The 27,619-nt window shown below is 30.0% G+C and overlaps 3 protein-coding genes and 1 long non-coding RNA gene across 22 annotated transcripts; 3 read left to right on the forward strand and 1 right to left on the reverse strand.

The window, feature by feature from the left end:
* Positions 1 to 828: 828 nt before the first annotated feature.
* LOC137830034 (serine/arginine-rich splicing factor SR30) lies at positions 829 to 7,086 on the forward strand. Of its 17 annotated transcripts, none has more exons than XR_016523148.1 (15): positions 829 to 916; positions 1,500 to 1,627; positions 2,383 to 2,448; positions 2,526 to 2,600; positions 2,697 to 2,805; positions 2,950 to 2,996; positions 3,113 to 3,170; positions 3,455 to 3,504; positions 3,618 to 3,674; positions 3,756 to 3,904; positions 3,987 to 4,034; positions 5,536 to 5,750; positions 6,385 to 6,578; positions 6,706 to 6,774; positions 6,877 to 7,086. XR_016523148.1 is itself a non-coding variant. In XM_068637118.2 (14 exons), exons 2-13 carry the CDS (start codon positions 1,541 to 1,543, stop codon positions 6,757 to 6,759), a joined length of 834 nt encoding a protein of 277 aa, XP_068493219.1. In that variant the 5' UTR covers positions 829 to 916; positions 1,500 to 1,540; the 3' UTR covers positions 6,760 to 6,774; positions 6,877 to 7,086. The 17 variants fall into 17 exon arrangements, 7 of the variants coding, with proteins under 7 accessions (XP_068493219.1, XP_068493220.1, XP_090160795.1 ...); XR_016523149.1 differs by having other exon boundaries at positions 6,392 to 6,578; XR_011084136.2 differs by having other exon boundaries at positions 6,545 to 6,578.
* Positions 7,087 to 8,597: 1,511 nt separating this feature from the next.
* Positions 8,598 to 11,660, forward strand: LOC137830035 (uncharacterized). 2 transcript variants are annotated; one of them, XM_068637127.2, is made up of 4 exons: positions 8,598 to 8,998; positions 9,148 to 9,238; positions 10,968 to 11,053; positions 11,208 to 11,660. In XM_068637127.2, the coding sequence occupies exons 1-4, from the start codon at positions 8,967 to 8,969 to the stop codon at positions 11,296 to 11,298; spliced, it is 300 nt and encodes a 99-aa protein (XP_068493228.1). In that variant the 5' UTR covers positions 8,598 to 8,966; the 3' UTR covers positions 11,299 to 11,660. The 2 variants fall into 2 exon arrangements, with proteins under 2 accessions (XP_068493228.1, XP_068493229.1); XM_068637128.2 differs by lacking the exon at positions 10,968 to 11,053.
* A 4,331-nt stretch (positions 11,661 to 15,991) lies between these two features.
* LOC137830036 (large ribosomal subunit protein eL22z) lies at positions 15,992 to 17,054 on the forward strand. Its single transcript, XM_068637129.1, has 3 exons — positions 15,992 to 16,143; positions 16,296 to 16,534; positions 16,686 to 17,054. Exons 2-3 carry the CDS (start codon positions 16,308 to 16,310, stop codon positions 16,828 to 16,830), a joined length of 372 nt encoding a protein of 123 aa, XP_068493230.1. The 5' UTR covers positions 15,992 to 16,143; positions 16,296 to 16,307; the 3' UTR covers positions 16,831 to 17,054.
* A 6,335-nt stretch (positions 17,055 to 23,389) lies between these two features.
* On the reverse strand, positions 23,390 to 24,358 carry LOC137830041 (uncharacterized). Of its 2 annotated transcripts, none has more exons than XR_011084139.2 (2): positions 24,013 to 24,358; positions 23,390 to 23,722 (listed from the first exon to the last, which is right to left on the reverse strand). It is a non-coding gene; the product is annotated as an uncharacterized LOC137830041 (long non-coding RNA). The 2 variants fall into 2 exon arrangements; XR_016523019.1 differs by having other exon boundaries at positions 23,390 to 23,866; positions 24,013 to 24,265.
* Between the last annotated feature and the right edge of the window lie 3,261 nt (positions 24,359 to 27,619).

The following is a 27,619-nucleotide window of genomic DNA, read 5'->3' on the forward strand; positions in this document are numbered from 1 at the left end:
CAAATAATTTTATTTTTGAAATAAAGGAATTATGTGTATGTCATGACACAATTTTTTTTTTGAAATAAAGGAATGATGTGAAAACTCCAGAGTTTGTGGAAAAAGAATGAACAGACGTAAAAATGCATTCTATATATTCACTTTGTGATCAATTATAAGAAGTTTTATATCGGTAGTAAGTGATGTCTTTACCAATTGACATAACTAACAACACAATTGCAAAATACTAAAGAAAGAAATAAGAAAATTAACCATTGTTTAATCTAAACAGTAAAGCTAACAAGCACGTCTATTAACATCCTTAGAAGTGGCTTAGTGAGTAAATTTGTAGTTTGATCCTTAGAATATTGTTTTAAGTTTTAACTTAATTGTATTGATCGTACCTACATTCTAATTTTAAAATTTTATAACTGACAATAATGATAAAAAAATTACAATAAATACTTTTTATTTGGCAATTTTACATTATAAAATGTTTAACTTTTTTTTTAATAAAAAAGATTTAAATTTTTTGTTATAATAAAAATTGCGAAGACAATTAGATCAAATCACATGATATTTATTTTGATTCGGATTTCTATATTAAATTAATTTTTTTATTTGATTGAAATAACATTTTAGTGAAAAATATAACACTTATATTTAATGAAAAATATAAATAAACTATTAAAAGTATGATAAATTGGTGATTAATTGTCTGTCTGTATATTATTCATGAATATTATAGATTGTATATTTAATATTTAAATTAAAATAAAAGAATTGGCCAATGAAAAACATGAACGACATATGTAACGGTTAAGAACATGCACGTGTCAATGATTGAATGTGCCTTTTATTTTTTTCTCAACCCTTAGAAGTGAAGAATTTTCATTTCCCTGTTCCGTTCGCTTTTTCGGTGTCTTCTCATCTCAGGGTATGCCTTCTCTCTAACAAGATTTTTCATTGTTGTTGCAACGTTTTTCGTTGTTCTTGCAACATTTTTTTCAGTCACATGCTTGTTTTTTCTCCGAATTTTCACTAAATATGTCTTCTATTGTTTTTCCATTTATTTTCAGTCACATGATAGACACACTTTAGTTTTATTGACTTCAGTTTTAATTTCATCTTGATCGATTCTCGTTGGGAGTGGTTTATTCGCCAAGTGATTCTGTGCGTATGTATGACTCGACTAGTGTGTGTGTGAGAGAGAGAGAGAGAGTGATCAATTGGGTATTTATTTGTTTTTATTGTTTCTGTTTCTTTAAGTTGTTGAGTAAACCAGAAAGTACTGAAAGAAAACATAATCCTGATGGCCCTATGTGTTTTTCCTATAACCTATGTGTTAACAATCACACTTAGTTTAACTTCGATGAACTTGCGTGGCAGCTCAGGCATATTGTGGTTATGAAATTATATGATTGTTCTAGTGAGTTTTTCTCAACATTGCTTCGTACATTGTGCATATGTTTTAGCTGAATTTATTCAGTTGTTTACATTCATTGTATGTAAATTTACAGGAAATTTGTTTTGTAATTCAAACTGTTCTCTAGGGTAAAATATGAGTGGACGATCAAGTCGCACAATTTATGTTGGCAATCTTCCTGGTGACATTCGCTTGAGAGAAGTTGAGGATCTTTTCTACAAGGTGTGGTTATTGATACAACTAAGATATATTTGTGAAAATTATGATGATGTATTATTAGTCTTATTCTTAGGATTGAATACACAGTTACTCACACACGAGAAGAAAACAAGTAGATCTTAAAAAATGGGGAATCGGAATATGGAGAAATAATTTCTGATCTATCTACCGTACCAAATCAACTTATCTTTGGTAACTGGTAAATCTGTCAAGAGTTGCAAATAAATACAAAACAGACAACAAATATGTACTATTTAAACAAAAAAATTGTAAACTTTCAATGACACCACTTGAGATTTTCGCAAATTATAGTAATACTTCTTGTTTCTTTCACCATTACAGTGGTCTTCCTTATCAGGAGGGTGTTGGTGTACTGTTTTTAAAACTTAAGCGGTGCTTGTGTAATGTAAAAGGGTTGACAGTGTAATGATTTTAAAACAAAAGGAATGTTTGTGTAGAATTTTATAGAAATTGAGGTGTCAGTATAATTCGATTAAACCTCATGGGGCATAAGTGTAATTTATTCTTATTGTTTTGTTAGCATTTGGGCATGATATGGTTTGATTAACAGTATAATTGTGATAGCAAAAGGAAGTAAAGAATCCTTACTGTTCTGTCAATTATCTTGCACTATTTTACCTTTTCGTTTACTTTCTTAGTAATGCCCCCCCGCACAATATTCCTTCCGAAATCTAGTTGTAGACGAAAAGATCCAAAATTATATCTCACTAATTGCTTTCTTCGCTGTCTAATTGCAGTTGGGTCCTATTGTTGACATTGATTTGAAGATCCCTCCAAGACCACCAGGCTATGCTTTTGTAGAGGTCTGTATATATTATTTTAAGGTAGCAAAGGAGTATTGATCCTTTATTCTGTTTATGTATTGAATATTTAAATGCAGTTTGAGGATGCTCGTGATGCTGAAGATGCAATTAAATATCGAGATGGTTACAATTTTGATGGTTTTCAGTTGCGAGTTAGTACGCTCTCCTTTTGTTCACTAGTGTGTTTTCTCTGGGGGACGCACTATCTAATGTTCTTATAATCTTCCGGTCACTCTTTGTTTCTGTAGGTTGAACTTGCACATGGTGGACGGGGACATTCATCATCAGTAGACCGCTATAGTAACTATAGTGGTAGCGGTGGTAGTCGGGGAGTTTCTAGGCGTTCTGACTATTGTGGTATGTATAGTTTTCTGATATAGTGATATGAGTTTTCTTAAGCTTGGTATCTTTGTATTGTAGTTTTTCTATCCTTTCATTTTTACTTTCTATTTGCACATTAAAATTCTATGTTTTTTCTTGACCTTTTTCTTCTGTTTGTAGTTCTGGTCACTGGATTACCTCCATCTGCTTCGTGGCAAGACCTGAAAGTATGGCTTGGTTCATATTTTTGCATGCTGCTTATTGATGACATTTAACATTGACATCATTGTATTAGTTGAAAGTTAATGAACCAGAATTTCTTATTTTGAGTTTTGATGATAAGGATCACATGCGTAAAGCTGGTGATGTGTGTTTTTCGCAAGTCTTCCGTGAGCGTGGTGGTAAGTGGATTAAGGTCTAGTTTGGAATATTTATACCATTGCAAAATGAGTAATACTGTGGGGTGGTTGAGTGCATAGGCTATTATGCTGTCAGTCCATTGATTAAAGGAAAATGAGAATAAAACTACACGTGGAACAGGGGGAACTTTTATTTAGGAAATGATGACAGGTGTCATTTTGCTGCTGCGCCCTACAATTTCATGCATTCATAGGATTTTTTAATTAATTTATGTGTTAAAGGTTTCACAGCTTAATTTCTAAACTTTGGTATAATTTGTATGCAGGCTTGACTGGGATAGTTGATTATACCAATTATGATGATATGAAATATGCTGTAAGTGTTTTAAAACCTATCATCTAATGGTTATCAGATTGTGTTTTACCCTCGTTGCCATCTTTTTAATTAGTACATTTGTTCTACTTCTTTACCTTTGTATTGCCTTACAGATCAGGAAACTTGATGACTCAGAATTCCGCAATGCCTTTTCTCGAGCATACATACGAGTGGGTGGATGCTATATTTGACTGCATTCCACTTTCAATTTTGTAATTGCTTTTATTAATGTATATCTCTGATTGGTCCAGGTGAGAGAATATGATCGCAGTTACACTAGAAGTCGTAGTCGTGATTCAAGGAGGAGCTATTCTAGAAGTGTCAGCCATAGCCCATATATCTCACGAAGTCGAAGCTGCAGCCGCAGCAGAAGTCTTAGCTATAGTGACAGGAGCAGAAGGTTCAGTTTGGTTACATTGAAGTATGAATCGGTATGAATTTTCGTTAGCTTCATGTAATTGACTAAGTGTTAATTTTTGCAGTTTCTCTCCAAAAGCAAAACACCCTCATCGTTCAATATCTCTTTCAAGGTCAGTTTCTACTGTGTCTGATAGTTTGTGCTGTGATTTAAATTTTGAAATTTTAAAGCTTAGTTTTTATGCTTCTACACAATAAGTAAAACTAGAATTTGGTCAATATCATTAGGCAAAGAGTATCACTCGATTACTGTAAATAGGTTTTTCTCTTGGAGTATGTTTCTTTCAGCTTTCCGAATAGGTAGTATCATGTGGGGTTCATTTAAAAGAACATCACATTTCACATATATGGTGGATCAAAAATAAACTTGATAATTTTGGGTAAAATTCATTTGGCAAAACCTTTTGTGTTTCCTGCCTGGCATTATTTGTGGCCAACTTGATGATTTCAATGAGACATTCAAAAGGCTAGAGAGGGAGGGGGGACAATACTTTGTATTCTCGGGTTGTCATGCATGCACCAGGAGGAATAAAAAATAACTAAGGATCCTCCGTGCCAGAAGGCTCTTTGTTTTGTGATGCACCACCAGCAGGAATAATATAATTTATTTGGGTGAATTTTGTGATATTTATTTCTACTTTTCACTCATTTTTATACTCCTCTGTCTATTACTTTTAGTTGAGAAATGAGATCTTGGTTTGTTGATTCATAATTTTATTTGTTATTGTAGACCCATCTTTGCTTATATAAAAAAATCAACTTGTGTCAACTTTTGTCCTTGTCAGAAACGTTTGCCTGTTTTGGTTGTATGTATATCTCTGCTTGAATTCATTATTTTCTCTATCTTTTAGTTTATTTTAAAACTATATTTCAGCCGCTAAGTATTCCTTCTCCCTGTTCCCAAACAAGGAGAGATGAAAACTTAATTTTTTAAATATACATGACAAAATAGTTTATTCATATGGGCTAAAACTAAAACAAATGGCATGTGTGATGATTTACTGCCCACCTTTGGGGACTCAATTGATTTAGAAGTTACTGATATTAACTGGCGAATATGATGACAATTAGATGATTTCATATTTAGTTATTTTACATTTTTTTCTTTGAGCTTCAATCATGTTTCTGCGTTTTTTGTAATTTTTCTTTGCCTTCCACGTCATGTATAGGTGAGTGGTGACAGTTCTCTGTCATTTCTCTTTTCCTTCCACAATTCTCTTGTTTCAGTACGATTTTTGCTTTTTAAGTTTTTTACCACGTTAATTCTTGATGGAAATGAAAATTCATTGGATGGAACATCTGTTATTACAAGTATACAATGACATTTCTTTATTTCACTTTTAATTAATAGTGACATTAATTTTTCATTTTCTATGCGAGATTGTCTGGGACCGTATCTATATGAATTGCATTCAGTTTTGGGGATGGATTGCACTGACATGTTGATATTATGATATTCCTTTTTGTGTCTCAATTTTTTTGAGCTTCACTCTTTCTTTTTTACAAGTTGTGTACATTTTATTTCCTTATATTTCCCGATTAATTGTCTCAAAGTGAGTTTTTTTGTATGCATTCCACTTTTTTCTTCTCATAAAGCCTAATATTGTACCATAGACTTATCAGCATAGCACGTCATATGTGGAAAGGAGGAAAGGTGGAAAGGTGGAGGGGGTAATGTTGAAATGGATTGTCAGCTTGGCCACTGAATATACAAATGTTCATTAGGGTTGACTTTTGCTTTTTAGAGTGGCCTTATGCGGCAACCTGGGAACTGCATATTAGGATCTTGATGGCCTGTGGTGCTCAAACGCCAACCTTTTTTGTTTGAGGTAATGCTGTTTTGTTGATGATCACCTGACTGTTGTAACTAATGACAATAATGATATATTGATTAAAAACACGATCTCTCAAATTTCATCTTAACATCAATTGATATTAAGCAAAGGTATCCAACAAATATACAAGTCGCATTCCAATTGAGACACACAATGTGAGAGTTTTCAACGCCTCCCCTCCATAGATGCTTGTCAAATCGGACAAACCTATCAGAATAGTTGGTACCAATGAGTTATTGACTCTAATACCATGTCAAGTTTCATCATAAAATCAAATGGTATCAAGAGAAGTTGACTAACAAATATATATAAGCCACACTCCAAAGTGAGCTAGACGATATAAGACTTCCCAACATGTTTTGCAATTGTTGTAGACTGGATGACGGTAGATGGATGAGTTGCATTCTAAAGGTTGGATCATCATGAACTAATTGCCATTGGTACAAATCATGGCAAATCAGCGGTGTTACAATTCAAAAAACATAACTTGTGTTCCGAGTTCTGGTTGATCTATTCCTTCACTTTAGGAATTCTTATTGTCCTATATTGTGATGATGGGTATGTCTTCTCTATATTCGGTTCAAGATATCATGCGATGCTGACAATAGAATTCTTCACCCTTATGGAGACTATAGATGTCTGCTACTGGGTTCGATAGCTTTTCCGCTTGGGTGGTGCTCGAGGATTTGTGGTGGATGAATTTCTTCATTTTGGTTATGTTAACTTTGATGTGGAATATTGGGTCTGGTAGATAATGAATTTAGTTTTGTTCATTAAAAATGTTGCAGATCCCAGTCAAGATCAAGATCTCCAAATTCATCGGTAAGTCTTATCTGACTTGAATTACTTAACATTATTAAGAATTGGGGAAGTGGTGGAGAATAGTTGTATTGATTTATTTCTTGTACTTTGCATAATCTTCTGCTTTGATATCATTCGTGCACTGTAGCCTCGACCTCACCAGAATCGCAGTCCTAGGCGAAGTCCAAGCAACCCATCATAATCTCATTTGGCTCCAGTAAATTCTCACCAAAACTCCTTATCATTCAAGTAGTTAATTTGAAATTTCCCAAATTTTCAAAACCTCCTTGATTTTCTAATGGCACCTCTCATTTTACAGGGGAAATCTGAACGCAGCTGGACTTTTGAATCTGGAGACCACTACAGGGCATGTATTTTCTGCGCTACATTTTAATTTGATAATTGAACATTAGAACATCTAATATCTATTGCTGCCTCTAGTTTGCATTTGAATTTTAAATGTGATAGTTAAAGCCATGAAACAAACCTTTTAGGCATTTAAATTTGAAGTGGTTGATTTGAACTAGAACTGAATTGTGGTTGAGCTACATTCTAACTTGACTAGGGCATTTAGTTTAACCTTCTGATTAGTACAGTGGAAAGATTGGATAAATTTATTTTGGATTCAATGGATTGAATTAAAAAAATTATTTAAAAATTTGATCTAATCTGGTCTATTTAATAAAAATTCAATTCAATCTATTGTTAATTTTTTTGTTCAAGGATGGATATCTAATTCAATTATAAAAGTAATATTTTAAAGAAATTATGTATAATTGTTAAAAACTGTATAATAAAAAAAACAAAATTAAATTTTGAAAATGTTTTTGAATTTAAAAAAAAATTAAGAAATATTTAATGGTAAAGAATTGGTTGGATTAATTCTTATCGTTACAAATAGAAAGATAGTCATTAGAAAAGTAATGCATGAATCTAGCTTTTATATTTGTAACTAAGTACAGTAACGTAATTTAGTATGCATACTAATAGGAGATTTTTATAAAAAAAATCTGGGTGGTATGCATATTAATTTTAAAGATAAATTCGCATAATAATGACATGTAAAACTAATGGCTTCATGATTGTAATATTGGATCTCTAAAACACGTATTTAACATTTTCAAAAAGTGTACTACTTTAGTTATGTTATTTGTGTGGCCTTTATTACTTTATTTATTTTTACAGGTCAAATAATTTAAAATGAAATATTAAAAAATTATTAAATTTGTTAAAAATAAAGTAAAATCATGAAATATCATATTGTAGAAATAAATTAACTAATTAGATTGTTTCATCAAAAATTGGTTGACAAGTTTAAAACGAAACTAAAATTGTCCTTTTTTTTCAAATTTATTTATTAAAATCATAAGATGAAAATTGTGAAAAGTTAAATTGCTCATCTTTTAAAATATATTGTTCAAAATAACCTCCCCTAAAGTTTATCGTTTTGATAAATAAATACTTTATATTTTTTAAATTGATCGACAAATTTTATTCCATAATGATTAATTAATAATTATATTCAAAACAATTATTAATTATTTTATAATGTAAAAAATCTTTATATTGAAAGTATGTGAACTTAAAATATTTAATTATATTCTACAAATAAACATACTAATAAGTGAATAAAATTAGATTAAATATTTCTTTGATTAAAATTACACTCCCATTTTATGAAATAAAAAAAACATATTATATTCTACAAATAAACATACTAACATGTTATTTTTTATTCCATTCTGTAAATATTTTTTTATAATGATTAATTCTGAAAATATAGCATTTGTTTAGTTTCAACAAATACAAAAATTTTATTTTAATCCTTATAAAATTATTATTATGATTTTAATCCTTAATAATGTCATATAATGACAACATTTGTTTATGATGTTAATACACTGAATTAAGAATTTTGTTGATGTTTCACTGGATGATGTTACTATCATTATATTTAAAGCTTATAAAAGTTAAATCTAAGGAAGGGAGTTTCATGGTTCAGGTAATGCATTAAATTGGTGGTTTGGTTCTTCGAAGTTTGAACCAGAAAAGTTAGTTTGGGTAATACAGTGGGCGAAAATAAAACCACATTGAACAACAGAGACACGTGCGTCACACAGTATTTTCAACGCGCTTTTCTGGCCGTCGGAAATCGCAGTCTCAGGTTTACGAATTACGAATTACGAGTTTTAGTTTATATTCGCTTCTTCTTCTTTTCTTTTCTTTTATTTTTTTTCTCTCACCAAATTTTGAGTATCCTATATAAAGCAAACCCTTTGGTATACCCTTTTCATTCCTTTCGTTTCGTTTCGTTCCGTTCTCAAATTTCATTCCCTTTACCTACCTCAACACCTATCTCTCTCTCGCAACAATGTCGGAAGCGAAGACTCAAATTGAATCCTTGAGGAAATGGGTCGTCGAGCACAAGCTTCGAACTGTTGGTAAATTCCTCTGTCTTCCTATTCATTCGTCCCGTTAGATTCTTTTGTTATTCATCGTTATGCCATTTTTTTCTGTTTATTATGACATCGATGGGTGCCTTATTTTAATGATTTCGATTTTTGTGGTTTTGCGGTGATATTCGGATCAGGGTGTCTGTGGCTCAGCGGTATCACGGGTTCAATTGCGTACAATTGGTCTCGACCCAACATGAAAACCAGTGTGAAGATCATCCACGCAAGGTTAGTTACAATTTCTGTTCGTTTGGTATGCTCTTGTTGGTTTATATAATTAACTGGGTGCGTCATGCAACCTGTGCAATCCGTGGTTTTGATACTGAGGAAACGTATTTGTGATTTTGTTGTGGTTCTGTGTTCATATAAGCCATTAGTTTGTCTGGTGTCAGCTGAATGCTACGATTGCTTTGATGTTTTGCTACTGTGCTTTGTTTCATCGAGGCCGGTTGTTGGCACTTGCATTTTGTTTCCACTTTTTTTCAACCAGTGTGTAAATTGGGGCCATATCTGTTCAGTAGAATGGAATGAAATTACTTTGTTTGGAATTGAATTCATTTTTTTAGACCGATGGTGGTGGTGACATTCAATTCGTTTTCATATATCCTGATATAGCCAAGGAATTAGATCAAGTTGAACTCCTTTATCATTTGTGATTAATTCAGCTTCAAAACTAGTATTTGTGTAACACTATTTTGCTGAAAATGTATGATTGCAGTTTACGTTTATAGATTTTTTTCTTATCATGGCCATCTTTCTAATTTCATTTTGATATGACGCTAATTTCATTCTCCTCGAAGTCAATAATGTCAATCAGCTAGAAGATCGAAATACAGGCTATTTTATTTATATTTTTAGAATGGCTATAGGAAGCATTAACTACTATTTTAGTAGGTGTTTATAACAACGATACATTGGAGTTTTGATTGTCTTGAACAATAATAATGTAGTGTTTATTGATTACTTTTTTCAATGGATTTCCCCTTTTTTCTCGTATTTCATGTGGTATAAACATATGCCTTGTTTTCATCTTCGTTGTCTCATCAATTAATTGATGGCATACAGTTCAGCATAAAGCCCTCAACTAAGAGAGTAAGTATTACAATTGCAAAATTTGAGTTCGAGAGGTCTCAGATGCCGTTAAGAGGATGTATACAAGATTTGTTGGTCGTAATGGTATTCCTTTTAGAATTGTGAAATTATAAATAATGAGCTGCACTATGAAATAACTGGAAAATTGATAGCACGCACTAAGAGATGAGACCTGGATTGGAGAGAATTGCGTTGGATTTATATTAGGAAAGTCTACCACAAAAGCCATTCATCTTCTATTAGGGTTGATGAAAATGTCAACAACATTTTTAAATATCAAGAAATGTTTTTTCGAGAACAGTGTGAGAACTCTTGGACGTGTGACTAAGTATTTTCCTACAAGGATATGTTTACACCAGGGTTCAGTTTTGTTGAGTCTTCATTCGTTTAATTTGATCCTGGATGAGTTTACCAGGGATATGCAAAATTATACCTAATGCATTTTTGTGATGCATTAGTTTTGATTGAGGATTCAAGGGAAAAGATTAACTCTAAACACGAGCTTTGGAGACTCGTTAGGATATAAGGGCTATTATTATTGAGTTGGTCTCAAATTCGTCCCACTGTTTTAAAAAATTTCAATTAGGTCCTTTTTTTATGAACTTATATCAATATCCATTTTGTCATGGTTTTTGTTCCTGGAAAAAGGGTAAAGGGAGACTGAGATATGAAGTATATTACATGAAATTGTTAAAAGGGAGATGGAAAATAATATCCCCGACAATTTATTTTTATGTAAATCCAGTGGCACTGTGCAATCCATTTAACTGATTTTGCGTGGTTATCTGATTATCGCTGTAATTGTTTGAGTTGTCATCATTCAATTTGAGGGACCTGAAAAGTGAAACCTTATTTTTGAATCCAGGAGGATACCGGTAGATCTTCATACTTATTGAAAGTAATGAACAGTGTCTGGAATGTGAATAACTGGACTGCGATAGATATTTCTATGTATGTGTGATATATTGGGTTTAATTCTTACTTCTCCCCTTTGTTGCAAGATTTACTGTACAATTTGAGTGGGTTTATTTTTACTGCTTTGGGACACCTTGCATAATTTCAAGCTCATTCTTCTTTCTAATGTTTCTGAGCTGTCTAATTTCAGGTTGCACGCACAGGCACTTACACTGGGAGCATTAGCCGGAGCTGCACTAGTAGAATATTATGATCGTAAGAAAGAAGCAAAGGCTTCATAAAGAACTTGGGCAACCAGAGTAACCTGAATTCTTTATAGTAGGAATCCTAGTACTAGTCATATCTGAATCATATTGCAAAATTTGCAATTGGACTTATACTGTATTCATTCTCAAAATAAAATACTACATTGAAATGTTAAACATGCTTGCGGCCGAGTGAATCTAGTTTTTCCTTGTAGGATGGATTGCTTATAGTGCTAGTTGCTTCACACATTTGCTAGCATTTTTTGTCAGTTCACAGTTATCCTATATATTTATAGGATAAGAGCACTTGGCTGCAGAAAGAAAGATTGAACAACAACTTATATATTATCTGTAAACTTCCACATTCGGCATGCAGAAAGAAAGGAGTTAGCTATTAATATGTATTGTTCAAACTTAATATTATGATATATATATATATATATTATTTTTATGTGTTTTTTTTTATAATAAATATATTATTTTTAGTATTATTATTAAGTTATGATATTATTTTTTATTTTATTTCATTATTATTACTTTATTAACACTAGTTCAATTACTTATTCAAGATTAAATCGAGATGTGAGATAAACTTGCTCGAATTGTTTGAATTTGTCCATGTTTTAATGAGGAATATCCAAATGGATTAGATATGAATATAGAAGGATGTAAGTGTATCCAATATTTAACTTTTAAAATTGGGGACAGAACAGTATTTATACTAGTGGAAACACGTGTATATTTCTTTCTGTGTATTCATATTTTTTATTTTATTTTATTATCTATATATAATTATATTTAATATTAAAAATTAAATAAAAAATTATGTTTAATATTAAAAATTGAATAAAAAAGTTATGTGTTTATTATATATTTAATAAAATATATTAAAACTAAATTTATTAATTTAATTAAATATACAATTGAAAAAAAGTATTTTAATAATTTTAGTGTCATTAATAATGATATATCTAAATAAATACAAATATATACTGACATCATCTTCTATTAACCATCTCTTCCCTTTATATAAAAAATTCCATGAAAATAAATAAACACTCTTGTTTCTATCTTATCTTTAAAAATGGAAAAGACAAAAAATTCAGGAGGAAAATAGTGAAAAAATAAGCAATCGATCTTATCTTTAAAAATGGAAAAGACAAAAAATTCAGGAGAAAAATAGTGAAAAAATAAGCAATCGACATCGTGTGAATATCTGAAATGCAAAAAATAAAATATGATTTATAGTTATAGTAAATTGAGAAAAGTAAATTGAGAAAGTGGAAGAAATCTAGTGAGTGACGAGAGGTGGAGAAGACGTTGGAAGAGTCACTCATACGAGGATAAGAAATACATTAATATTGTAACAAGATAAGAAATACATTAATATTAAAAAATACATTAATATTGTAACAAGAAAATAACAAAAAAAAATTTATTATATAATTTTAAAATAATAAAATAAAATATTGAGGATAAAATGTACAAGTAAATATGTAGACCAAAAGAAAAATCTTATATATATATATATATATATATATCATTTTTATTTTAATTGTTTACTTTTAAAAAAATTGACATATTATTTAAAATTTTATTTTGAGAATCCTGCAGTTGTAATTTTTATTATTATTTAGTTATTGTTAAAATAAAAAATATATATTATTTTGACATTAAATTTATAATATGATCTTTATTTTTTATAAAAAAATATAACTAATATTTAGATGGATAGGTATATGTTACTAGACTAGACTATCATCTCTCTTGAAAGAGTCTTATCTTCTATATCATCTCTCTTTAATGAATATTTCAAAATTGAAATGAATTGTGTATAAATATTTATATTGTGTCATCCTTTTTTAATGAATATTAAAAATATTTCACCGTTGAAGTGACTTATATAAATATTTATATTTTGTCTCCTCTTACTATCATACATTTTTAATGGATATTTCACCACTGAATTGGTTTATGCATACATATTTATACTTTAAAAGCAAGTCAACAATAAAGTTACATTATTTTTTATCCAACTGAAATACTCCTAATTGTGCAAAACATACTATAAAACTAATCTTTGGAGTGATGTTATTTCTGTTTGTATATTTTATTAAAAAGCACGCTAATATTATTTTTTTATACAATGACAAAATTATGATTGATTTAACTCGTAATTAATTTATTGGAGGAAATTTTAATGTAATTCTATATATTCATTTAGTTATTATTTTGAATTACCTCGAGATAAAAAAAATGTTGGTATTCTTTTCAAATAATGTTAATTTAACTTTCACCGCTTTTTCTCCCATATATCTAAAAAAATAAATTTCTCTAAAGATCTTTTATTTTCTATTTTTTTTTTATGATTTTGTCCATCAATTTTGGTGGGTTTAATCGAGAAAAATGTTCCTCTCTCAACTTGACCTTATAGTGAAAGTTGGTAATGTTTGGATAACTTATTTTAGGTTTCTATATTTTAGAGTAGTTCCCTTAATTGAACAAAACCTTATTTGGAATAAAAAATTATAGATACTATGTTTTTGATAGAATATTAAGATGACTGATTTAGATAATAAATTAATCTAGTAACCGAATTATGCATGTTATGGTATAAAGTTAGTTAAACTGAATTTGATTATGGGTTGATGAGTATATGAGATTTTGAATAGTTAAGATTGTATTAAAATGATTGAAGAATTTAAAATTTTAGTATGATAAATTGAATAATGCCATTTCTAAATTATATGGATTGATGTGAAGGATGAAATGTGTATGAAATTGAGGTATATATGTAATTGATTTGAGAATTATGAGTGGTTGATATGCACTATGTGAATGATGAAAGCGTGTATGAACTTGATTTCATATATTTGAGATAATGTATGAAATGTTGTATATTGTTAAATTAAGAATAAAAAAATTATATTTTAACATAGTCTATGTGACTTGGATCATATTGAGTCCCACTATAGACAATCAAGATTATATGTGTTGAAGTTACATTGATTCTTGATGAATGTATCAGATGTTAGCCTCTGGTAGGAGCATACTTAACTAGTTTTTTGGAAGACGAGAAATCCATGTATAATCAATATGATTGAAACAAAAGCAAAGTATTGGGGATTGAAAGGAATCAAGGTACTTTGATTGCAAATGGATCTATGTGGAGTCAATGTGATTAAAATGATATCAAAGTATTGTGGATTGAAATGAAATTCAATGATTGTGATTGAAAATAGACTTATGTTGTGGTCTATATGATTGAAATGAAATCGAATTATCGTTATTGATAGTTGAGTTTTTGCATGACTATGTTTGAGTGGAAATGAAACTGAATTAATTATAAATTAATTTTTTTTATTATACTTTTGTATGTTGAAACTTTATTTTAATAACTTACTCATGTGTTTGTTTGTGTATGAATGTGATTATTATACTATGTGGAGGAACATATTTATGTATATGTGCAGGAACGACATTTGAAGAGAAATATAGATTTTTTTTTCTAAATAGGTATATTTATATATATATATATATATATTATGTGATTTAATAAATTTATATATTACGTAATGTTAATATTTGTTATTAATTCAGATTTTATTAGTCTTAAATGTTGGTTATTAATTCAGATTTTATTACCCTTAAATTATTTATTGTTATTATTGCATTAGTGGTCAGTTTACAGAACTTTAGTATTCATATTTTATAACTTTCAGTATTTATAATTTTACTATATATATTATTGTAGTAACTACGTTCAATCAGCTTCTACAAAACCTTTTTCTTATGTTATTTCCTTCAATTAGTTTCAACAGTTAATTTCTAAAGTGTTATATTAGTTGGTGTTTCAATGTGATTTTTTTTAATCTTAGTGTGATTTTGTTGAGACAAATTTCAAATTGAGTGACGTAGAAAATTCTAATAAAAAAAAAAACTAAGTATTTATTATAAATTATATAATCTAAAATTATTTTTCTAGAATGTTATTCAATAACAAATTGTATAACGTGAAATATATATTTAGATGATACATTATAAATTTCATAATTCAAAAATACATTTTAAATTAAATAATTGAAAAATATTTTTTTAATTTCTTATATACCTAAGTTTGTTTTTAACTTATTGATCCATTATAACAGTTTAATTTTATGAATATACTTTCTGATAAATAAAGAAAAGTGTCTAAGTTGAAATATCTCATAAAGTTTTAATAAGTTCCACTAGTTAAGATCAATAACATTGCGGACAACATGGGGTTTTGATGAAGGAAAAAAATGATCAAAAAGTGAAAAGAATTTATCTAGAGATGTATATCAAATTATTTTTAGGTAAATAATATATATTTATAATATTAAATTAATAACTTGTGGATAAAATATTTAAAGGGCAGTAAAAATTATGAAATGAAATTTATGTAAAAGTTTACATCTACTTTTATGTTATAAATAAGAATGTAGAATTCATAATTTAAAAAGTGACACATTTTGATTTATACTTTTTTTAAGGGATGTGTTTTACATATTTTTAGATAGTAAATACAACATATATTTTTTCAATACTTAATTTTTAATTGTTTATCTGTATAAATTTGTATAATCTTAAATTGATTATAATCCATTTAAAATATGAAGTACATGTTAGAAAAATTTAAGTATAACATAATTTATAAATTTTTAATTATATAAAAAAATATTTAACAGTACTAACAGGTCAAAATACCAGTTAACAATAGGCTCTTAATTTTCCCCCTTTATAAACGCGCGTTTCATATAGTGTATAAAACTAGAGGCAAATCTAAACCCTAAGTATCAGCCACACTTCAACGCCGCTCCTTTCTTCACTCTGAGTTGTGCTGTTTCGGTGTAGCTTAAGGTAATCCTCTTCCTTTTTACCCCTCCGTTCTTCGCTTTCTGTAGTTTCCGTTTGAATCAATTTGGTTTGACCAGTTAGTTTTCTAGGAACCACAGAATCTAATAAGGGATTCTTATTTGTGTTTTTGCGTTTTTGAATTCGGTTTGCAATAGAAAGTGAGAAGAATGAGTCGAGGTGTAAGTGCTCCGAAGGGCAAGAAGAAAGGGGTCACATTCACCATTGACTGCGCGAAGCCAGTGGAGGATAAGATCATGGACATTGCGTCACTCGAGAAGTTTCTTCAAGAGAGGATTAAGGTCGCTGGCAAGGCCGGTGCTCTCGGTGACACCGTCGCCGTCGCACGCGAGAAGACCAAAATCATTGTTACATCGGACAGCAACTTCTCCAAACGGTAACTTTTGTTTTTTTTCTTTTTACTCACTTTTCTTTTCTAGAATTAGGGTTTGAGCTGAATTGTGATATTGCCCTGATGTATTGTCCACTTCAGGACGCAGTGTTTTGGAGAGGATTTTTTGTGTTCTTAACATCTCAACTGATTTCAGGTACCTCAAGTACTTGACTAAGAAGTATTTGAAGAAGCACAATGTTCGTGACTGGCTCAGAGTGATTGCTTCTAACAAAGATAGAAACATTTATGAACTCAGGTACTTCAACATTGCTGAGAATGAAGGAGAGGAAGAAGAATAGTCATGTTGTCTGTTTATTTATTTGAGAACCTTGTTTACCCTTTTTCTCAATGCTAGATTCTGTTTTGGCTTGAGCTCTGTTTACATTAGTTGCAATTTAACAGTTTTGTTTATTTGAGAGTTCTGATTCAGAATAGAGTTCACATTATATTTTTGCCTTTGATACTGTTGCTATGCATTATTAAACTAATATTATGATCATCTCAAAGCCCATCTGCGGTCGCATATTATTTGTTCTTATGTATTTGCAATTGAAGAATGTTTGATCAAAATATTAGTTAATTGTTTCTGGAAAAGCAATATAGAATTTGGTTTGCTTACTGACTTAAATTTGGCGTTGTGCTCTTTCGGAGTATGAATAGATAGGGGATGTTTTGCAATAAGTTCTTCACAATCTTCAACCAATTGAGCTAAACCTTCTTGATTGGATGAGAATTACTAACATATACAACTGTGTATGGTGTCTAGGTATAATTATTACTTTTGTTGCTTTCCTTCCATCTTTCTTGGTGAACAAATCTTCAACTTTGGAAGTCAATCATACATCTTGAAAAATTGTTTACATTAAAATTCTTCTTCTCTGATGTGGGGAAAGGAAGATTCATTCCTTGGAACAGGAGACCATAAACGTTCGTAGCCTGGAGTGCATTTATATAAGTAATATACTGCTGCTTGAATGGATACTTTGGCACCGTTTATTTTGCAGGCTATGCTATATTAAAATCACTACTATCCACGATTTTGCTTATAAAGGTTCTGCTGTACATATGTTTAAGAGCGGAAGTTTAAGTAATATTGTGATTAAATTATGCTATTCAGTTGAGGCTTATTATAGGTTGATAGAGAATTACTAGGTTATTAGCATATTATGAAATACAATTTAGTTGAGATTGCCCTTTTTTTCAAAAAAATATTATATCTTTGCACAGCCTACACTTGGGTTCTAATCTAAAAATTACTTTTTATCATGCTTTTCCGTATTCTCTCATGTCAGTGTGAAATGCTTGTAGTGAAGATTTCTTCAATGCTTATTTAATTACTGTATCTTTTCAAATTTGCTCCAGCACGGTTTAAATCTTTGGCTCTAGCGTAATGCATCCAATCAATTCGTACCCTGTCAGTTTTTGAAATTGTTTTAGAAATTCAACTTTGGAGTTCGATTTCAGAATACCAAATCTGGGATAAATTATAATTTTTTACCTTCACTTCTATTTGAAAACTAAACAATTTCTACCATCACTTCTATTTAAAAACACTTCATCATTTCGTGTCATTAATAGTGTATATGTTCAAATTTAGAGCAAAAGCCTAAATCTTTATACATGAACACTTGGGCCTGTTGTATGCAGTTGTTCAGAGTTTTGGAGTTGTTACTACAATGAGTACCGTTGGCAATTCACTCGATATTTTATCTTACATACTTTCTGTTATTTCTTAAATTTAATTGGAAAAATACTAAACCGTGAGTGTAATTATTAAAAAAGACAGATTTTTAAAGTTATGATTTTTTATAAATATTAATTGAAGTGTTAGAATTTTATTATTTAAACTGTAAAATTAAAGGTTCTCGTAGATTAAGATGTGTGCTAACATGTTATATTTTAAATATGTATCTTATAAAACTTGTTACTTCCTACAACTTTTTTCCAATGTTGTCTTACAATTATTAAAAGGTTCAATTTTTAAATTGATTTAATGTGTTTCGTTACTCAATGTCGTTTGACTGTCTAACACAAGAATGTAACATTGTGTAGATGTGGTTATTGTTCTTGCGGGGGATATTGTTGATATCAAATAATTAATTAAGTTGTAATCTATTTTAATATTTGAACATTTAAATTAGGTGAGAGGTTTGAATTGAGAGAAAAAGAAAGAAATAAAGAGAAAGTAAATGGAAAGGGATGATGTTTGAAAAGTTAAGGAAAAGTTTGATTTATGTGATGATAAATTTAGGTGTATATTAATATATTTAGAAAATAATTTATAAAATAAAATTTTTAAAAAAATGTAATATAAAAAATATTTTATTTATTTATAGTTAAAATAAAATAAAATAAAATAAAATACAAAAATTATCATAAATTTTAATAAATAAATAAAAATATATTTTAGAATATTTTTTTTTTTAAATAGGTTGTTAAAATTTAAATTAATTAATCTTATTTCATTTATTTATTTTAATATAAAAAATATATTAACAAAATATTAAATTTATTTTATTAATTATTTTTAATATTTTTTATTTTAATTATTCATTTTATTATAAATTTAATTATTGTATATTACATATCAATTTAAAAATATGTAATAAAATTAATTTAATATTTAATTGATTAAATTTAACTTTTTTTTCTTACAAGATCAATTATTAAAATAATTTACTATACAAAATATTAGTTTAACTTATTTTTTGTTATTAAACTATTTATTTTAATTATTTATTATATTATTATAGAAAACACATATTTATTATATTTATATATACATAATCCATTATCTTTCAAAGATAATTAATTATGTTTTACGGATAATCAATTTTTTTAGCTCTTTTCGTAATGATGAAAAGGTTTCGCATTCCAAACATGATCAAAAGTTACACAAGAGTATCAGAACAATAGAATCTACCTAAACCAGACATAGAACAATAAATCACCATAATCAAACACCTTAAAGACTAAACAACCCAATCTTTATTATTATTATTATGGTTGCAACAGGGGAGAAGGCGTGCACTTGTCCTTCTTCCTCTTCTGCAAAAGTCTTCATTATCCTCTGCTGTGTGCTTCATTATTGTTTTCATTCTCAGTGCATCCACTAAAATGACTTGAGTAATTCAACTTCAAATATTTGTTAGGTCATCCTATTGTTGTAACTCCAAATGATATGTGCCTCTTGTGAATTGGCTTCATATACAACTTCTTGTTTGTGGCTTCTCATTCCTCCAACTTACATTCAAATCACTCCCTTCTCGACCCAAGACACAATTCTCACTTATTGTTAATCCAACAATCCTAAACACTCCAAGTTATATTTGCCTCAAACCACTCATTTTCATTCCCCTCTCTGCACACCTCTTTTAAATTCTTCTACCATATAGAGTGTCATTTAGTTTTTCTATGTCCTTCTATGTCCTTCACACTTCTCTATATTCCATATTTTAACTATAATATTTGTTTCCATAAACCCTTTGATTCAATTCCAAGTCTCCAATTCAATTTAGCAAAGACTGTCATATTGAAAAAATTAAGTCTTTAAAGCCAATATCACTTTCTTCTTTTGGTTTGCACACATTCTCCCACTTCACCCAAGATATCTTCATATTCTGCTTCTCCCACCCCTACAGAAATGTACTTTGCACTTTCTTAATTTCATTTCCTAACTTAGATGGTAACTTAAAGAGTAATAGGTAGAAAATTGGTAAGGCTGTAAGTACTGATTTTAGCAAGCACACTCTTCCTGCAGATGCTAAATATCTTCCCTTCCATTTTGCTTATCTTTGCTTAAGTTTCTTCAACACCAGCTGCCAAAAATCTTATTTTCCTAGATTTTCCCCCACACTCGTATCCAAGGAAGTAAAAGGGATAGGCATAATACTATAATTAAGGATTGATGAGAATCTTTCTAAGTTAAACTTCTCTACTCATATTCCTCTCATCTTACACTTATGAAATTTTACCTTGAAATGACATTTCAAAACATTTTAGAATGCTTTTAATAGCCATTATATTATAAATTTGGATCTCATAGAGACAATGTACCATCTCTAAATTGTCAGAAATTAATTTCAACCTTCTCATTTCTCATCTTAACCTCTTCCAATGCTTTGTTTTTCATTACTTCCCTCACAATTTGTGCCATTCTTTTAGTCACAATTAGAAACAAAAAAGTAGGATCACCTTGTCTTAACATTAACATTTAGAGAGTTTTATTTCCTTAATTGAGATACCATTTACCAAATTGAAATCATAACACACTTTAGTCATTCTTTTATTCAACCGATCCACCTATTATAAAATCCTAATTGTTTTCATCACATACTCTATGAAATTTCACCTAACTAAATCATATATTTTTTTGTAGTCGACATTTACAATCATACAACTTTTTTTTTATTTGACCTCATCCACCATTTTGTCTGCTACCAATACACTGTCAAACATTTCTCTATTCTCCAAAAATATAGATTGTGATTGATCTACAACCCTCCCTTGATAACATCCTTTTCAGCCTACTTAAAAGAATTTTTGCTATGATCTTGCATATACTTCTAACCAATGATATAGGTCTAAATTTTTCTAAATCTTGTGGGTTATCCACTTTAGGTCTTAATGAGAAGAAAAATGCATTGCAATTCTTTGGGATTTTTTCCCATGATTAAATAACTCATTAACAGGCTACATCTCTCCCTTGAAGTTTCCAATTGATTTTTAATAAAACTATCGTTTAGCTTAACTTTATTTGGTTCCTCACACCACTCCTTTGTATTTTTATGTAATTCTTTTTTTTTCTCCAATTAATTCTTGAGTGATGGTATTTTGCGTTTAGGTCTCCCTCCTTTACCTTTGACTTTTTGTTTTTTATAGATTCTTGTTTAAGATTTAAATTCCTAAGTTTTGCCAACAGTTCTGTTCTCTCCAAATTTTTTAATCGCTTCTCCAAAACCTTTATCTTTTTGCCATTTATTTGCCATATATCTAATGATCTAAATGATTTTGTTCTTCTTCAATGCTAATGCACAATGATCCGATATACTTATATTTAACACTTAATATTGTTTGCATCCCGACCAATACTTTAGACGTTCTTAAGATACTATAATTCTATCTTTTACTTTTTGTTGTTCCATGTCTCCTATATCAAAGTCAATTTTCTACCGACCAAAGATATGTCTAGGAGTTTGATATTTAATATGAACTTGTTAAATCATTCAACTTTTTCCTATTGTTTCTTTGTGTGTTCCAACCTTTCCTTTCCTTTATTTTCTTCACAACATTGAAATCCTCCGTTAGAGACACCAATAATTAGGTACTTCATTATTTTTTTCTATCTTAACCTTTCTAGTTCATCCTTTCTCTTTGAAAGTTATTTATATTATGCAGTTCGTAGTAAATAAATAAACAATTATATTATAACTTTATTATTTGTTGTAGATGGTGATGATTGTATTATTGTACAGAAGATGGCCTCTGAGAGCAATAGTAAAATGAGTTTTTGGGTTCCAATAAACATGCCATCAATGTCAACCCAAACTTGATCATTGCACGTAAGTTTATAAATTTAACATTGTCAGACCAATTCCCCGTATTCTAGCTGAACCAACTTATAATTGGCACAATGAGGTATAATTCTAAACCAGCCTCCACCTACAAAAGGAAAACGTAAAGGGTACAATCAGTGGAAAATATAATTACAAATTAATTTTCAACCTCTTCTCCTTTATATGTTAAAATAGCATAACAAAGCTTATGTGTTTACTTTTCAAACGTATATTAAAAACGTAAAACTAAAAATATCTGTTAAATTTTCTGATGGAACCGATGGGAAACTAAGTTTTTGTGGTTCAATCTTTCTTTGTGCATCAGTAATAAAGAATTCACTGCTAATTTTGCAAGTTACGTAATTTGGCTGCAAATTTTGTTCAGTATTGTGGCATTCGTTCTCCAGCCATGTGACATAATGATAGAGTAGAGTTATGAGTTACTTGGCATAACTCTGATATTTGTGCATTGCGTGTTGAAATGGGTATATTCATTATTCCATTTGCTTGCGTTTTAAGGTTCTTCTGCGTTGCCAGCACTGACTTTGGCTTCTTGTTTTTTCCACACTTACATTTCCAACTTAGATAAATGAATCAAGTACTTTCATGCACAACTAACCAAGAACACTAGAGTCCCCCACCTCCTAAGCCGAACTTTCAGCTCCACTGTTTCCTTTCCACTATCATCTTTCCTTATATTCACGTCATCTCTAACCATTCTTCATCATTACATCATATTCTACATCACATTCTTTATCGGTCAACCATGTTAATATCTTAAACTGCACTTGTTAACCACAATCAGTGTAATAATAGCACTCTTCGGACCTTCCTAACTGCGAACTTAGTCTAAGATTACAGAAATTATTGCTCTTATAACAGCAAATTTAGCATATATAAATAATAATATTAACGTCACTGGTGCATGACACAACATTCCTATCCACCTCCCACAGATGAAAATTCATCATCACTAATAACAGAAGGGAAGTTCTGGAAAATTCGTCTAAAATAGTTTGTTTGAAACGCAAAAATGGTAGAGTAGTGATTAAACATTTGCTAATGGGGGTAAGGGATTTGTTTTTGAATTTCGTTTGCATCTATTTTTTTGAAAGTAAACTTTATAACTAGTGCTGGTAATAGAAACTCCAAATAGTTATATATTAATTTCTACAAAAGGAAAATGAAGGCCAGCAACATATATTCATATGGATATTTGACCAGAGAGAACTGCTATTATGCCATGACAGGGTTGCGCTTGTTATTGCAGGTTGAAGCAATATAGAAATTCTACAGTGGACACTGATAAGAAAAAAAAATTAAGCTTTGTTAAGTTCCAAGAGATTATTACATTGATCGGTGAGAACCAGGAAACAACAGTCGCTTGAAATTTGACCAGAGATACATATCACTGAACTGTGAAAAATAAGTTACATGGCCAAAATTGAATCTGTCCTAGTTATAACGAAGAAGCAGAGATGTGAGCAGAACCCAAGAAATGGAAATATAGTCTGCAATGGTAAGTGCAGAGCAGCAGATGTCATCCTTAGCTTAGATGTCTGTATGAATTGCGAATCCTTGTCGTTCTTCTTCTTCTTCTTCGATTCTGAAGTTGGCAAGTACATTCCACATCACCCTGCAGAATACAAATCACAATCACATGCAAAACTCTGTTTCTGGATAGAAAGTGTTAGAGTTGAGAGATGACCATGCCTCTTAAAACAAGTGAGCAGGTTTACAATCTTCAAACCAGTGGTAGAAGAGAATTTGAAGTAAACTTCTAAAAATAATAGATTTGTATTTTGAGAGATTAGTATGGCTAGAGAGAGTAACGTGTGCAATCAAAAGAAAAGGAAAAAAGAAGAAGCTAAACATATATAAATTATAATATGAAAATCTCATGCATGCAACTCTACTTTGACTTACTGTTGTCCACAGGAAGACAACCTCGGTTGGACAAGAAGGTAGGAAGGTGAAGATTGAAGGAAAAGCCAAAGAATGGTGAAGTAGAACGAGGTAGGAAAATCGTGTTGGAGAAGGGGAGCACGTGCAAAACCAGATGAACTACCAGAAGTGAGTTGGAGAGAGATGTTGCACGTGCCCTGCTTCTCCAACAGGACCTAGCCACCAATGAAGATTGTAGAGAAGCATGGTGACAGTAAAGCTTCAGTTTGAGAGTGGCGAAGAAGGTGGAGGAGTGCATTTATATATACTGGTCGTAAAGAGAGAGACAAACAGAGAGTTGCTGTGTGAGTTAAAGACATTGAGTCTTGAAGTGGACATTCTTTAATAGTAGAGTATATGATATGATCTCTATGATGACCTACACAAGCAATCAACCCCACATTTCCAAACCCAATTCAGAGTCTGAGATTTCGGCTCTTGTACCAAGATTTCGTAAGTTCCTGAAATACACTTACGCCAATATCATAAATAAGCTGTTTTTGGAGAGTGTGGTGCAGGATCTGTTATGTGTGGAAGCTAGAGAGGGTCCTTGGAAAATATGTATTTTAGATTTGACCCTGAATTTGACATGCATCATGCATGCCTCAGTGAATCTTATTCTTTTCTTTCCGCTTCATCAACCTGTGTGATTCAATAAGAATGCACATATAAATTACGTATCTACAGGTCAGTTATGTTGACAGTTTGTGCCGCCAAAACAGAGAATTAGGCCCCCACCTGCAGACATACCTTGTGCGCATGGTGGAAGGAAAAAATTTCACCCATAATAATTACATTTACTCACTCACAACTTCTCTTTTTTACTCAGATTGATGTTGATTGACACTTAAGAAGAGAGATAAGTTACATAAAAATAAACAAAAATAATGCAATAAGTTCAATCTCAGCATTGCAGTTCATAATCAACACATCCGTTTCTTGAACTGTTTCATAAACTTGATACTGTGTGAGAAGTTACTTTCAGATGAAAATGGGCACGGATAAGGAAGTCCCACACTGTGTATTATTTCTTACCTGCAAAATCAAATGAAACAACTCAAATATAACTTTTGTATTTGTAAACTATTGATTTAGTTTTGTAGAAATGTAAGGGATGAGAGCGGAAGGTGAAGTGTAATTTTTGAAATGACGTGAGTAAGAGAAGTGTAGATTGCAATCTGAACACGGTGGTTGGAGATTATTAATATAATTTAATTTATAGATGCACTTTTTATTATTTGGGTATAAAATATTAATATGCAAATTTGAAATTAATATTTTTAGTATTTTTCGAATAATTAGAAGTAGAATTTAGTCACTTAAATCTAAAAGTTGTATCTAATCCCATAAATTTAAACACTATTTTTAGTCCCATTTTTATTAGTTCTAGATTCATTCACGAAATAAGAAATATTAAAATGGAATAGTGAGAGTTAGAGTCAGTCACGATTTATCATTTCGTGTTAACCTTTCTAGTTTAAAAGTCGATGTACAACTTTTATTTCTCTCGACTCTTTTATAAAAATAAATAAGAATAAAATATAGAGAAGGTGTCTCATAATTTCTATGGCAACATTTTTATATTGAATGAAAAAGTTTTAAGTGTCTAATAGTATTTTCTTGACATTTTAAAGATGCAACTTACTATAATTTTAAATTTCAAAAATGTAAATTAGTGAAATATTTTGTAATAAATTTTTATTATTTTAAACTCTAAAATGCGTTGAAGTAAAAGAAAAGATGTTATAGTCGCGCATTCTAATTATAATTATTATACTTTAATCCCAAAATAAAAACTAAAGTAAAAGTTCTACTTATGTCAATGTGATAAAAAGGAGGAAGGTAGAAGATAAAAATATTACATGATTTAATGTGATGTACCCATGTCGTTATCATAAGAAGAATGAAAAGTTTAGAAAAAATATATTTCAACTTTTGAAAACTAAAAAATATTTTTAAATGTGATGATTTTCAAATATATATTTTATACTTGAGAGATTAAAAATACCATTTTTTTTTAATTTTAAAGAATAAAATCAAATTTTATCCATATTGTAGAGTATCAATTCTTAAGTTAAAATTTCGAAGTAATTAGTGGTCGATTGTTGTCAATTAAAATTGTACAAAATTCATAATTATTTGATGCTATAGAAATATTATCCATCATATCATTATTTGAAGTTCTATCTTGTAATTGTCATCAAGTATAAATTTATTTTGTGTTGAGAAATGCTTGTGAATAAAATAAGATTATTTATCGATCATCCTCTAAAGCTTAATACAAGGTGCTCACCACTATAACTTGTGAATTGCTAAATGTGTCTTAGTTGGTGACTGATAACAAAGTAAATACAATTGTTGACTTTTGTAGCTATGTTGTGAAGAACAAACAGGTAGGTATGGTGATGCTTAAAGGGAAGTTTGAAGAAGGTATATACAGGATCGAAGTTGCACCTTCCTAAAATAAATCTAAGTTTCAAAATTTCAGAATTGTTTCAGTTTCTTCAAATTTATCAAGTCTTTCACAAGAAGACTTAGGTCATCCATATAAAAGAGTTATGTATCAAGTTTTAAAATAGTGTAATCTTAATTTCGTTGTTAATAACATCAACTTGTGTGATGCTTGTTAGTTTCGAAAATCACATGCCTTACCTTTTAAAGATTCTCATTCTAAAGTAAAACATGTTTTAGATTTAGTTTACACTAATCTTTGGGGACCCAAACCAACTCTCTCAACATTTGAATATAATTTTTATATTCATTTTGTTAATGACTTTAGTTGCTTTACTTGAATTTACCCTCTTAAAATTAAAAGTGTTGTTGTTCTGGATTTTAATAATTTCAAAACACCCATTGAAAACCAGTTTGGAATGAAAATAAAACAAATTTATTCAGATTGTGGAACTAAGTAATTTTTTTTTGGAACTAGTTGAGAAATAAGGACTTATCTTTAAACACATGTGTCCATATACCTCAATCCACACAATGGTAGAGCAAAAAGAAAACATAGGCACATTGTAGAATTGGGTTTAACCCTTTTAGCTCAAGCTAAAATGCCATTAAAATATTGGTGGCAGGCCTTTGAAAGTTTTGTTTATCTAATTAATAAATTACATACTTATGCTCTTCATGGTATTTCGCAAAAGTATAAACTTTTTGAAAAGTTCTAGATTACTTTTCTCTAAAAATCTTTGGATATAGTTGTTTTCCTTGTCTTAGACCATATATACTAGAGTCATGAATTTCAAATTCACTCAACTAAGTGTGTGTTTAGGATACAATGAACTCTTCAAACATTATAAATGTCTTATAGTTCAACAAGGAAAATTTACATTTCAAGGCATGTAGTGTTTAATGAAAAAGAAATTTTATTTGCTAATGGTTTCCTTAATACTAATGTTGTGTCAACTCTTATGCTTATTTCTTTATCATCCTTTTGGTTTCCAAATAACATGAGCAATATTGTAGTCTCTGGATGGACCATCAACAAACTTCTCCAACAATATCATCAAATCCTGGAAGCCCCACTCTAGATTCACGAAGAGAGTCAGACAAAACATTTGTAGCAACATATTCTAAAAGTGCTTAA

The sequence above is a fragment of the Phaseolus vulgaris genome, chromosome 7, assembly GCF_051622355.1.
Source record: "Phaseolus vulgaris cultivar YP4 chromosome 7, ASM5162235v1, whole genome shotgun sequence".
NCBI classification, from domain to species: domain Eukaryota; kingdom Viridiplantae; phylum Streptophyta; class Magnoliopsida; order Fabales; family Fabaceae; genus Phaseolus; species Phaseolus vulgaris.

Excerpts from the sequence above, each read along its gene's own strand:
- LOC137830034 (XM_068637118.2), top strand. The coding sequence starts at position 1,541 with ATGAGTGGACGATCAAGTCGCACAATTTATGTTGGCAATCTTCCTGGT. Across the intron at positions 2,601-2,696 it reads TTGATGGTTTTCAGTTGCGA|GTTGAACTTGCACATGGTGG; the intron begins GTTAGTACGCTC and ends TTGTTTCTGTAG. Across the intron at positions 3,905-3,986 it reads TATAGTGACAGGAGCAGAAG|TTTCTCTCCAAAAGCAAAAC; the intron begins GTTCAGTTTGGT and ends TAATTTTTGCAG.
- LOC137830035 (XM_068637127.2), top strand. The coding sequence starts at position 8,967 with ATGGGTCGTCGAGCACAAGCTTCGAACTGTTG. Across the intron at positions 8,999-9,147 it reads GCACAAGCTTCGAACTGTTG|GGTGTCTGTGGCTCAGCGGT; the intron begins GTAAATTCCTCT and ends TATTCGGATCAG. Across the intron at positions 11,054-11,207 it reads ACTGCGATAGATATTTCTAT|GTTGCACGCACAGGCACTTA; the intron begins GTATGTGTGATA and ends GTCTAATTTCAG.
- LOC137830036 (XM_068637129.1), top strand. The coding sequence starts at position 16,308 with ATGAGTCGAGGTGTAAGTGCTCCGAAGGGCAAGAAGAAAGGGGTCACA. Across the intron at positions 16,535-16,685 it reads GACAGCAACTTCTCCAAACG|GTACCTCAAGTACTTGACTA; the intron begins GTAACTTTTGTT and ends AACTGATTTCAG.